We start from the raw sequence: 13743 nt of genomic DNA, 5'->3' as shown, positions 1-13743 counted from the left end.
TTAAAGGGGTCAGCCACCCTGTGACATCCCTAAAGTAATATCATCTATCCGAGCCCACCTTCTAGCAAAGGAGTGAGATCCTGTAGCTGCTGATGGTCCACGTGTCTGAGACCCTGCACTAGGGCCTTTACCCCTAGATGATTTCATAGCAAGAGCTCCCTGTATCCAAAAGCCCTTGGAAGGAACCTCAGATGGCAATGAGGTGACCTCTGAAGGTCCTAGGAACATAGGACTGAGGCCTCCTGTGTCCTCAAGTCCAGTCCCCCTCCATTGCAGGTCCTCAGTTTGGAGCTCTCCGATCCAGATTCCCAAGCCCAAGAACCTCAAGAAAAACAGGCAATGGGGAGATGACAGAAAAATTCTGAGTATGGCTCTTTATGCCTTGCTAGCTGTTTAAAGGGGCTGTAAAGGTATATAACAGCACCCTGGAGGATTCCCCCAGCACAGTGATGGCACAGAACCACCATCGCTAGCCTTACACCCTCCGCCCCATGCAGCCCCCAGCATGGGGAAGCGCCATGGGATTGGTCAGGGACACAATGGGAAGAGGCCACAGCGGTTTGCATTTTTGGTATTGTAGGCTGCAGCGTAGCCCATTGGCATCCGTAGGGAAGCTGCCATAAACTAGAGCAGACCTTAAGACTGCTCTAACTTATGCTGGGGGCTGTGCTGGCCACTGGAGCAGCAAATGTGGCATAAAGAATCTGAAAGCCCCAGAAGCAAACAGCAAATGAATGTTGCATAGATTTCACCACTACGGCTCCTGTAAAATTGTCCTGTTGGCTTCTCCTCCCCCTCTCAGGCTACTCATTCAGCATCTCCTTTCGTGCCCCTTCTTCCTCCCCGCTCTCCGCAGTGTGAGGGTGAGGATGGTATGTACATGCATGGCTATGCCTGTGAAGTACTGCAGCTCCCTGAGTCAAAGGATCCCTTGGGAGTTCCCAAGTGTCACCTTTCTGGCACAGAAAATCTTCTTGGAAAGAAATAAGCAAAGTCCATCCCATAACAAAGGCGATGCTGATACTCAATGCATGTTTCTTTGTATCAATTTCTTTGCAGTAAACCTGACTTCTTCTCCAGCCCCCACTCCTGCTGCCAATATACAGAGAGATAGGAACTTGGGTAATCATATAAAGTAACTCTTCTTCTCCATGACCCTCCTATCATGTGAATTCTGCTCAATTTAGTCCCACAGAGTCTCCTCATCCTGGCCTCCATTCTCCCCTGCAGAGCATTAAGGGCTGCTTACCTGCTGTCCTTCAGCATGTTTAAAATGTCATCCCGAAAGGTGTCTCTGTTCTTCTCCAGAAACCCTCTCACATCATACAATACCTGTGACACAGACAATACATGCTGACTAGTACATAATAGTGCAAACAATTCAAGCCACAGTGACACCCCCACCCCCACACATGCCAACATCCAGGGCCACCCTGCACGCAGCCCCACTGCGTGCTAATGACAAGACAACAGAGCAGGAAACTCCTACATGCCCAGGCACTACAGGCACATGGTTAGAGCCCTGGTTCCAGGAGTCTCTCCATGAGGTCAGAATCCAGGCTTTCATTTACAAAAAAAGTTGTTTCTAGCACTCAAAATTCCAAAGAAAACCTTCAAAATGTAGAAAGTCTGCACTATAGAGCCTATGCTGACATAGCTGTGCTGGTGTAGACCCCTAGTGTAGACGCCGCATATGCGGACAGAAGGAGTCTACCTGCCAGCGTAGAACCTCTCCTCCCCAGCCAGCCTTAGCTATGTCACCGGAAGCATGCCTCTGTTGAGAGAGCTGTGTCTACCCTGGTGGTTTTGTCAGCAGAGCATACCCTTGTCTTTCTCCATTCACGCACACAGATCGAGGACTGCTGACCCCCACTCCTCACAATACACACAGCTGCCAATCACACCACCACCACACACACACACACACACACAGTGGCCAACCCCTTCTGCCCCCCTCACACACAGCAGCCTATGTATAGGGCACTGAATCCCTTCCACACGCAGAGGCACATGCCACCTTGCAGGGCACGTAATATCTTTCCCATATGGGAACCAACACACGCACACACAGAGCACCTGTGCACACTAACGCAGAGCCGACAGATCCCTCACATATCAGATCGCAGTGCACTTTAATTTACAAACAAATTAATGAGGCCGCATTGTTAGGGCCACAAAAAGGGTCTCCTAGCATTGCAGGACCACTGGGGGAGGGTACTCTTACCCACATTTCTCCTGGGGCCTGCCAAGAAGGCTGCAGTTGTAAGATAAAGAAATGTCCTAGGAAGACGGAGGATAGTTCTGCTGTCACATCACCACACACAGCACTCAACTCAGCATCAAATAGCAAAGGCCAACTAATTCAGAAGGCAGGAGTAGAGGCCTGTGTAATGTACAGTGGCAGAGTGACAGAGGAAGATTTAATCACTGAAGGAATAAGCAGCAAGGTACTAGAACAGTGGTTCTCAACCAGTACTCCGGGGCCTCCTGGGGGACTGTGAGCAGGTTTCAAGGAGTCCGCCAAGCAAGGCCAGCATTAGACTCACTGGGGCCCAGGGCAGAAAAACAAAGCCCCACTGCATTGGGCTGAAGCCCTGGGCCCTAAGCCCCGCCCTCCGGGGCGGAAGCCGAAGCCTGAGCAATGTAGCTTTGTGGGGGGCCCTGTGGCATGGGGTCATGGGCAATTGCCCTACTTGGTACCCCCAAATGCCAGCCCTGGCTTTTATATGCAGAAAAGCAGTTGTTGTGACACAGGTGGGCCATGTAGTTTTTATAGCATGTGGGGGTGAGAGGGGGTTCAGAAAGAAAAAGGTTGAGAACCCCTGCACTAGGGCACAAAGATATTTTCCCCATTTTAAAATATTCTGGTAAGTTTCTTTTTCAAATAGCTGTAGTACCACAGTGACTGGGATAGAATGTGAAAATATGATCCCGAGTGTTCGGATTTCATCGAGTTATGACCTACAGAAAATGGCATTTGAAGCATGTATAGAACATTTGTAACTATGGACCGAATTTTAAGAAGGTCTCAGCGCTCACATTTGGGACCAGATGTTCAGAAGAGCTCAGCTCCCACTTAGGCACCAAAATAAGCAGCTGGGTTTGCAGAAAATCTGGCCGTACATGTACTGATGGGAGCAGCAGGGTTGTGAGCATCTTTTAAAATCTGGCCCCAAATGCAGGTCCCAGTGCATGATGCTCAGCTGGTGAAGTGTACAGCCCAGGAAGGCCCATCTGTGCAGCAGCGTGCACATTCATTGTGCATCGTATTAGGTCCATGGGGCCCTTGCCTCAGTCCCTGCACGTTTGGATACAGCAAAAGCTGTGCAGAGTCTCCAGTCTGGAAGAGAGGGGCTGAGTCCTGTGGATCTCGCAAGGCTGCAGAGCATCCAGTAGGGCCTAGCCAAATACTTCCACACAGTGACGTTTGTTTTGTCTTTTCTGGGTGGGGGGGAGGAGGGAAATTCAGGTAAAATATTAAGTTTAAAGAGTGCAAATGTTGCATAGTTAAACACTCAAAAGTGAGGAAAAATCTGAGTTAAGATTGCTCATTCAGCTTCAACTCTGCCATCTTGTGCTTCTGCCCTATAGTGACACAGTCCAATATATGTGATCACTGACTATTATTCAAATGATACCATGTAATATCATATAAGCCATGCCATACCTATCAAGAGCAATGAGGCAGGATAAGATCTTGTGCCTTGCTGGGAAGGTTAGGGTGGAGGTAGCTATGAAGCCAGTGAGGAGAGGAATGGGATTTCCTGGGCCCACGGGAAGGGGGTAGCTGCAGACCTCATAGGTGTGAGTGGAGACGGAGTCTCTAGCTGAACAGGGCATCTGTGTAACCAAAACTCATTCTGTGTCTGGCCAGCAATTAGATTCAGTTTGTGTTGAGCACATTCAGTCTCCTCTGTGGGACTGAGGGTCCCCAGATGCTTCATTAAATTCAGTCTTGGGTAGGAGCTGGTCTAAAGTGGCTCCTGCAATGACATTCCTGCTGCTCATCCTTGGCACAGAACACACTCTTCCCCACTATCTAGCAACCATGTCCTCCCCAGTACCCTTGAACCACCTAGTGGAAAGCTTACCCCCCACACACATATCTTTTGCCCCTAGAGTGGAGCCATCAACACCCTTTCCTCTCCCTCCAGTGGGGAGCTCTCATTATAGCAGGATGCATGCAGAGAGCTCAGTTCCAGGGATGGAGCATCACACTGCAGCATAGTTCTGCTACATCTTCCCATAATTAAGATCCATCATCAGGAAGAAAATGAGGTCAGATGAGGAGGAAGTTATAAAGCTGCAGCTCATATTAATAATACTTAACATTAATATAGCTCTATACATGCTCAAAACACTCCCACATATTAGTTAATTAGTTAGGGAGTGAGTCAAGATCATGCTCCCCATTTCACAGATGCTAAAACTGAGGAACAGAACAAGGGAATGACTTGCCCAAGGACAAAAAGCAAGGCAGAAGCAGAGAGATCACAACTCAGGACATTTTATTATTTGTATTACAGTAACACCTAGGGGGCCCAACTCAACCCCATGTCTATTCCTCTGGGCTATTATCCAAAGCAGGAAGCTTAGTGGAGCTGCCATTCCCAGCAGTTTGCATAACTCAGGACTCTTAGATGAATGTCAGTGGCTTAGATCCTTCTACCTGCTGACTCCTTCCTCTTGGGCATGTTTCAAAATACAGCATGCACACCTACCTCTCCAGCATAATGCCTGATCCCAAACTGGTGATCTATCACCCGCGGCTTCACATAGTAATGGTTACTCTGAAATAAAGAAGAAAAAGGTTTCTGGTTATCTGCCATAAGAACAAACAGGCTCACACAACAGCTCTGTCTCAGCTATGATCCGAGGTACAGTTTTGGCTCCTAAACTGGGGTGGATGAGGACCTCGATTGCCCCATAGCCTGACCCCAGAGGCTGCACAGTAACCTACATCTATCTTGCAAATATATATTCCAATAGCATAAAAAGGCCCAATCTTCCCAGGCTCTATGAACAAAGGATTGCAGAATTGGACCTAAAGCCTGCATATGTTACATACAAGGCTAGCACACTACTGGCATGATACTAATACACAGATTTGGCATTGACCAAAACTTTCGGCGCAGGATATAAAATCAAGGGAGTTTGTTTAGCATAGCAGTTCTGCACCTTTTTAGAAGAATTAATTATACTTCTCTTGTCTCCCTTTGTTTTATGTTCTTCTTTACATCTGCCTTTTCTTTCTTTCACTGGGTATCTTGTTTTATCTTCTAGTCCATGTTGTTCAGCCTGTTTGCCTTTGGTGTCTCCTATTGATTTTAGTACACCCAGATTTCTCTACCACCTTCTTGCCTCCATGTCAAGAATCTTTTCTTGATTCATTTTGCCTCCCCTTTCACTTTTGTTTTGTCCCTGTTTATTAATGTCTCTCTCCTCCCAATCCACTTCCTTTCCTGGACTTCCCTCATTCCGTCTCAGAATAGTATCCAAAATCTTTTGTCAACATTAAATTCTCTGCTCTCCTGCAAAGCCCACATTTTTTATCATCCCCCAACACATTCCCCACTGTCTTCCTAAGTCTCTTGCTTCTTTCTCATCCTAAACTCTCCAAAACGTTACCTACTTTTTGGTAACTTGAGTTCTTTGAGATGTTTTGGTCCCCATGGGTGCTCCACCATAGGACATGAGCAGAGCCCTGCACTCTCAACTGGAGATTTGAATCAGCTGTGCCCGCAGGTCTGTGCCTGCACCCTACACAACCTTGTGCTCCAGAGTGAGGGTATATAGGGAGGAGCAGACCTGCTGTTGGTCCAGTTTCTTCTCAACTACTGAGCCAAAAGACTCTGCAGCGGAGGGGAAGGAGGGCAGGAGGTGACTCCCAAGCAGTGACTCAACGAGGAGGAGGTGCTGAAGAGGCAGATCAAGATGGTTTGGAAGACAGCATCACCAATTTTGTGTCCATCTTGGACATGGATAGGATAGCGCAATGTTTGAAGAACTTGTAAGCTGAGGACCAGGTTGTGACCTTGCAAATTTCTACAATGAAGAAAAGGGCTACAGAAGTGGACTGAGCCCTGGTGGAGTGGGCTGTCACCCTGGAGGGGGACAGGTTGTACCCCACTGGCCTCGTAGCAGACTATGATGCAAACTGAAACCCACTTTGATAATCTCTGTGTGGAAATTGATTGTCCGTTCATTCTTTTAGAGAAGGATACAAACAGCCTAGGGGAAATCCTAAAGATTCTTGTTCTGTCCAGATAGACGGTGAGTGCATTTCTAACATCTAAAGTGTGGCAGCGTCTCCTCTTGAGGAATAAAGTTTGGGAAAGAATACAGGCAGATGGATATCCTGATTGAGATGAAAGTCCAATGAGACCTTTGGTGAAATTAAGGATGGGGACATAGCATGACCTTGTCACGGTACAAGGTACTATGTGGTGAATTGGCCACGAGCACCCAGAGGTCTCCCACTCTTCCAGCCAAGAGATGGCTACCAGGAATGAGGTCTTAAGGGAGAGATGAAGGAAGAATAGGGCCTATAGGCTTGAAAGGTGAGTTCCTTAAGGCACTGAGGACCAAACTGAGGTCCCAAGGAGGTGTCGGGTTCCAGATACAAGGATACAAATTATATAAACCTTAAAGGAATCTGGCTGTGGTAGGGTGAGCAAAGAGCAAAAGGCCTTTGGATAGGTTAATGAACAGCTGTCATGGCTGCCAGGAGTACTTTAACAGAACTCATACATAGTCCCTATGTTTTCAATTCCAATACATAATCGAGAATAGTTCAGAGAGGCGCTTCAGAAGCGCATACAGAGTGACAGGAACACAAGGAAAAGAAGTGTGTCAACTTCTGCAGCTGAGTTTTATGTGTGGAGGGCTTCTTACTATTTAGAAGTACAGACTGGATCTCAGCTGAGCAGTCCAATTCTAAATTCGAGAATCACGAAGGAATCAGGTCTTGAGGATCAGAGATACAATGTAGGAGTAGCTCATGTACCTGAATTCTGTGCCACGAGGTCTGATCTGAGCAGGCGGCATCAATGTATAGCTACAGAAAGGTGAAGCAGGTCTGAGTCCCGCACTTGTCTGGGCCAAGGCACCACTATTAAGATGATCCTCATCTGCCTCAGTTTGATTAATGTCTGGAAGATTAATGGTGTCAGAGGGCAGGCATAGAAGAGAGTGTGGGGTAGGGACTAGCGGGGTATCTTCCAAAGATATGCAGCCGCAGCCCCCATTGGAACCGAAAATATGGCTTTTTGTATTGGTTGGGGTTGCAACAAGATCCACTGTGGGGAGATCCCATGTTTCGCAGATGTTGTGAAAGATTAGGTTGCTGAGCTCCCACTTGTGGTACTGATGGAAGTTTCTGCTTATTGCATCTGCCATCGTGTTCTGGAGACCTGGCAGATAAACTGCAGAAATCTCTTTGATTCTATGCATAAGGACTGGGATCTTGCTCCCCCTTATTGATTTACACAGTGCATCGCCATCCTGTTGTCTACTGTTACTCTGACTCAAGAACCCTGAATGTTGTAGGAAAAGTGCTGACACGCATAACAAAGTGCCCTTAGTTCTAAGACACTGATGTGAAGCAATGTATCCTGTGGGACCTATTCCTCTGTGCTGTGTAACTTTGTAGGTGAGGTCCCCAGACTAGGAGAAAGCATTCAGTATGATGATTCTTGTTGGCAGTGGGCATGAAAATGGAGACGTACAGAAACTCATTTGCCAAGGTTGTGCCTGTTCGGCATGTACACGGTTTTGAGCCAGGCCTGCAGACATTGCAGATGTAATCTCGCGTGAGGCTGACATGTGACCTAGGAGCTGAAGGCAGGTCCTTACTGCTGTCTGTTGGACTCTGCTGTAGACTAGTGATCAGACCAGACATTGCTGAAAACATGTCCTCTAGTAGATAGGCTCTGGCAGTCCGAGAGCCCAGGTAGCTCCAATGAAATCTATCCGATGAACGGGTGTTCATGTGGACTTTCTCAGGTTGATACGAAGATCCAGGGAGTGAAACAAGGTCAGGGCCTTGCAGGTTGCCAATTGGATCTCCAGAGCAGAATGCCCCTTGAAAACTCAATCGACCAGATAGGGAAGATGAGTTGCAACTACTGAAAGAACCTTTGTAAAGACCCATGAGGCTGTGGAGAGTCCAAAGGGAAGGACATGGTATCGATAGCGTTCTGCGCCAATGATGAAACGTAGAAAATGTTTGTGGGAAGGATACACAGTGATGTGAAAATACACATCCTGAAGGCTGAGGGCAAAAAAACAGTTGCCCTGATTTAAGGATGGGATTATGGTAGTCAGTCACCATCCTGAAGAGCTGCAAAATAACATAGGTGTTCAGGTTCCTGAGGCTTAGAATTAGCCTCCAGCCACCATTTCTTTTGGGAACCAGAAAATATTTGGAATAAAACCCTCTTCCCACAATTTCTGGGGGAACTGGCTCTATCATCTCCAGATGGAAGGAGGGATTGAACCTCCAGCTTTACGAGGTCCATGTGAGGAGAATCCCTGAAGAGGGGGTGGAGGGAGTGGGTGATAGCATGGAAATGATTATGGGGGCTGGAGCACATGATTTATGAGGAAAGGCTGAGGGAACTGGGATTGTTTAGCCTGCAGAAGAGAAGAATGAGGTGGGATTTGATAGCTGCTTTCAACTACCTGAAGGGGGGTTCCAAAGAGGATGGATCTAGATTGTTTTCAGTGGTAGCAGATGACAGAACAAGGAGTAAATGGTCTCAAGTTGCCGTGGGGGAGGTTTAGGTTGGATATTAGGAAACACTATTTCACTAGGAGGGTGGTGAAGCACTGGAATGGGTTACTTAGGGAGGTGGTGGAATCTCCTTCCTTAGAGGTTTTTAAGGTCAGGCTTGACAAAGCCCTGGCTGGGATGATTTAGTTGGGGATTGGTCCTGCTTTGAGCAGGGAGTTGGACTAGATGACCTCCTGAGGTCCCTTCCAACCTTGATATTCTATGGTTCTATGATTCTATGAAATGGATAGAATATCCCATAGAAACCGCCTCTAGAATCCATTTATCTATGGTTCCCAAGCAGGTAGAAATTGGGATAGGTGATCCCCGAAATGGGTGTGGAAGGCAGGTTTGCATTGCAGATCCGGAGGAGGGAAGTCCATGGCTCTCACCCAGATTGTCAAAATGGTTGTTTACAGAGAGGCCCAGGTAGAGGGGTTGCCATTGGGGGTAGTCCTTTCTTACTGTGTTTGGACCTCCTTCTGGGAGGTTCTGTAGGTCTGGAATAGTTGTGATATGGCTGGCACTGGTCCAGTCAGGTTCGTTGTGCTGTCTGTGATTTACCTCTTCGTTCCAGGTACATAAATGCCAAGTGACTTAAAGGTTGCTCTTAATTACTTGAGCAAATGGAGGGAGGTGTCAGTATCGCTACTGAACAGCCTAGGCCCTTTGAAGGGGAGGTCTTCCACCATGTTTTGTACCTTCCTAGGGAGGCCAGAAGACTGAAGTCAAGATGCTTGTTGCATGGTCTAGATGGTATTTGGTCCTGCCATGCGGGCAGGGGACTGGACTCGATGACCTCTCAAGGTCCCTTCCAGTCCTAGAATCTATGAATCTATGAATAACAACAGCGGTGGCTAAAGACCAAGAAGCTGCATCAGCAGCATTGAGGGCAGCCTGCAAAGAAGCTTTGGCAATAAGTTGGCCTTTCAAAATGAGGGCTTGGTATTGTTTCCTCTTGTCCTGTGGCATGTGATCAATAAAATGAGTAATTTTTGAATAGATGTTTCAGTCATAGAATCATAGAATATCAAGGTAGGAAGGGACCTCAGAAGGTCATCTAGTCCAATCCCCTGCTCAAAGCAGGACCAATCCCCAACTAAATCATCCCAGCCAGGGCTTTATTAAGCCTGACCTTAAAAATATCTAAGGAAGGAGATTCCACCACCTCCCTAGGTAACCCATTCCAGTGCTTCACCACCCTCCTCGTGAAAAAGTTTTTCCTAATATCCAACCTAAACCTCCCTCACTGCAGCTTGATTCCTCCTTGTTCTGTCATCTGCTACTATTGAGAGCACTCTAGATCCATCCTCTTTGGAACCCCCTTTCAGGTAGTTGAAAGCAGCTATCAAATCCCCCCTCATTCTTCTCTTCTGCAGACTAAACAATCCCAGTTCCCTCAGCCTCTCCTCATAAGTCATGTGCTCCAGCCCCCTAATCATATTTGTTGCCCTCCGCTGGACTCTTTCCAATTTTTCCACATCCTTCTTGTAGTGTGGGGCTCAAAACTGGACACAGTACTCCAAATGAGGCCTCACCAATGTCGAATAGAGGGGAACGATCACGTCCCTCAATATGCTGGCAATGCCCCTACTTATACAGCCCAAAATGCTGTTAGCCTTCTTGGCAACAAGGGCACTCTGTTGACTCATATCCAGCTTCTCATCCACTGTAACCCTTAGGTCCTTCTCTGCAGAACTGCTGCCTAGTAATTCGGTCCCTAGTCTGTAGCAGTGAATGGGATTCTTCCGTCCTAAGTGCAGGACTCTGCACTTGTCCTTGTTGAACCTCATCAGATTTCTTTTGGCCCAATCCTCCAATTTGTCTAAGTCCCTCTGTATCCTATCCCTATCCTCCAGCATATCTACCACGCCTCCCAGTTTAGTGTCATCTGCAAACTTGCTGAGGGTGCAATCCACACCATCCTCCAGATCATTAATGAAGATATTGAACAAAACCGGCCCCAGGACCGATCCTTGGACCACTCTACTTGAAACCGGCTGCGAACTAGACATGGAGCCATTGATCACTACCCGCTGAACCCGATGATCTAGCCAGCTTTCTATCCACCTTATAGTCCATTCATCCAGCCCATACTTCTTTAACTTGCTGGCAAGAATACTGTGGGAGACTGTATCAAAAGCTTTGCTAAAGTCAAGGAATAACACATCCACTGCTTTCCCCTCATTCACAGAGCCAGTTATCTCCTCATAGAAGGCAATCAGGTTAACATCATATTTTGCCATCAGGACTAGAAAATTTGCTACTGAAAACGGAAGAGCAGTGGGTGAGTTTATCCTTCTTATCAAGGGTCCAGTTCCTCAGCAAGTTTGGCTGTTTCTTTCATCGGCTGCCTCCACTACAAGGGAGTTGGGGGGGAGAGGGAAGAAATACTCCACCCTTTTGCTGGTATGTAACATTTTTTCTGCCTGTTTGCAGGTAGCTGCAAGAGTGGCAGGAGTCTGCCATAAATTATGGGCTGCAGACAAGAGTGTCTCATTAATGGGCAGAGCTATCTTACTCTGGGGAGGGTGTGTAGAACGTCCACAAGAAAGTCCTGAGACTCTTGTACCTCCTCTGTAGAGAGTTGAAGAGATTCTGCAAGTTGCTTCATTAGAATCATAGAATATCAGGGTTGGAAGGAACCCTGCCTGGAGCCTGCACCTCTGATGCGCCCCAACCTCCTACCCCTTCCACGCCCCAACTCCCTGCCCCAGCCCTGATCCCCCTCCCACCCTCCAAACCCATTGGTCCCAGCCCGGAGCACCCTCCTGCACCACCAATCCCTCATCCCCAGCCCCACCCCAGAGCCTGCACCCCCAGCCAGAGCCTGCACCCCTTCCTGCACCCTAACCCCAGCCCAGAGCCCCATCCAGCACCCTGAACACCTCATTTCTGTCCGCACCCCCAGCCGGAGCCCTCACCCCCTCCCACACCCCACACCCCCAATTTTGTGAGTGTTCATGGCCCGCCATACAATTTCCATACCGAGATGTGGCCCTCGGGCCAAAAAGTTTGCCCACCCCTGGCCTAGGGGATGGTTTGCTTACTTACCGCATGCTGGCTGTGCAGTTTTTCCAAGAGGGTGCTGTCTGTGCCCTTGGGAAATCGACTCTCCTCGTTGACCAGTGCCAGCAAACCTAGTTTCTACAGCCAAATGAGAGACAGCCTTTACCAACCAGTAAAACTACAAACTGCACAGGATTCAGGCTAGAGAAATAAAGGTTTGAGACTGTCATGCTGAATGGCACCCTTCAAATTACACCCTAGAAAGCTTGAGTGTAAAGTGCGCCTGGTGGCCAATCTACAGACTCAACAAGTAGAACATTGGCTCGTCGCCAAGTATGTAGAAATGAAATTTCTTTATAAAATCTGTATTTTGGAGGTTAAAGCCCTACCTAAGTCCATCCCAAACAATGAGCAGAGGACTTGCATTCTTACAGAGGGGCTTTCTAGGGGATGAAGAGGCTCATGCTCTTGGGAGAACAAGATGTGAAAAAGGTCTTGCTGATCTACCCATGCTTTAACACATGGAAACACCAGCAGAATCCCAGAGACCATGTGATAGCCAACCACAGAACAGAATGTGGGAGCCAGCCCTGCAATTTATCCCTTTGCATTGGTAAAGTACAATAAAAACAAATGCCTAAGTGTGGGGAAGGAAAAATTGTTAAGTGTCATGCCAGGTCATGCCTGCCAGGATTCCTGGGACCAGATGAATTCTATAAAGAACTGCCCACCTTCTCAATGAGATCTAAGCACTCTGCATTGTCCATCCAATCAATGGCTTCCCAGCTTATTCCCTCCCTGCCAAACAAGAAGAAAAAAAACAAACAGTGATATAAGAAGTAATCTCCCAGTCCCTGGGGTGGGGTGAAGGAATATAGAGGCAGCACACAGCAACATTCCCAGGACCCAAGAGGGATTCAAGGGATGGACCACACCACTACCATCCCAGGCTCCCTGGGGAAGAAAGTAGGAAGTGGAAGACATGACTTCCAGGGGGGAGTAGGAGGTGGAGGAACAACTGGAAGCAAAATATCTGGACATTTCCAAGATAGACATGCCTACCACAAAGGAACAAAAAATTGATATTTTCTTCACTGGGATGTGGAAAAAAAATAATTCAATGAATCCATGTTTTTTAAGATCCTTGCTTTATCCAATAATGCCCTTGGCAGAGGCCTCACAAGTTTGGAAGGATTTAACTGAGACTCTGGGATTTCTTCTGAGAGTAGCTTCTATTCCAGAACTGAAAGAAATGTAGAATTTGCTGTACCAGATCAGAACACTGATCAGTCAAGTGTAATATCCTGCCTCTGGTGCCATAATACGCTTGGCCAACTGAGCAATGTAATACACAGAAGCTATTTCCTGACTACTGAGGAGATTAGCTGATATCCTGAAGTAAATGATCCTGTCTTTAGCATATCAAAAAACAATATTAGTCTTAACATTATTGAGTCCTTTCTAAAATCTAGCCACAGAGTTTGGACACTTCCAATCTGATCTTTAGGAAAAATCTCCCTTTATAGGAAGGATAGTGTTTTTAACATGTGCTTCCTGCAATGATGGAATCAGCTGCGGGAGTGGGTGTATAAATAGCCTTGTATTTTGGCAGTCTTTATAACTTAAAGAATTATCTGTTCAGTGGCTCTCCTTTACAGAGCTGCTCACATTCAGTCTCAATGACCCTATTCAATTGCCTCATTCAGAAAAATAAATGCTTCTGTCTTGGAGCTAGAGGGGAATATTTCTCTGGCTGTCCTCTCTCAAGAGGCTCAGATATTATGGTGATGGGCATCAATACAATATCTTAATGGTAGATAGCTATCTAGAGTTCTCAACTCTGAACTGTAAACTCCGTGATAACATGGCTAGGGCTTTCTGTTGGACCCTTCAAACTCAAAGACAAAACCACACCCACTTCCACTGAAGAAGAGTCACTAGAAAAAAGAAAGCCCTCAGAG

At 47.2% G+C, this 13743-nt stretch overlaps 1 protein-coding gene across 2 annotated transcripts in view; it reads right to left on the bottom strand.

The window, feature by feature from the left end:
• LOC101952950 (unconventional myosin-X-like) overlaps positions 1-13743 on the bottom strand; it is a 235305-nt gene that overhangs the window by 106229 nt on the left and 115333 nt on the right. For both annotated transcript variants that reach the window (XM_065561329.1, XM_065561328.1), the window contains 4 exons: positions 12514-12580; positions 11828-11920; positions 4722-4790; positions 1250-1332 (listed from right to left, as the gene is read on the bottom strand). In XM_065561329.1, coding sequence (XP_065417401.1) covers positions 1250-1332; positions 4722-4790; positions 11828-11920; positions 12514-12580 — 312 coding nt within the window. The remainder of the gene's footprint in view (positions 1-1249; positions 1333-4721; positions 4791-11827; positions 11921-12513; positions 12581-13743) is intronic.

Source organism: Chrysemys picta, chromosome 11, assembly GCF_011386835.1.
Source record: "Chrysemys picta bellii isolate R12L10 chromosome 11, ASM1138683v2, whole genome shotgun sequence".
Taxonomy (NCBI): Eukaryota; Metazoa; Chordata; order Testudines; family Emydidae; genus Chrysemys; species Chrysemys picta.
Note: the sequence above shows the minus strand (reverse complement) of the source record. Positions and strands in the feature narration are given on the sequence as shown.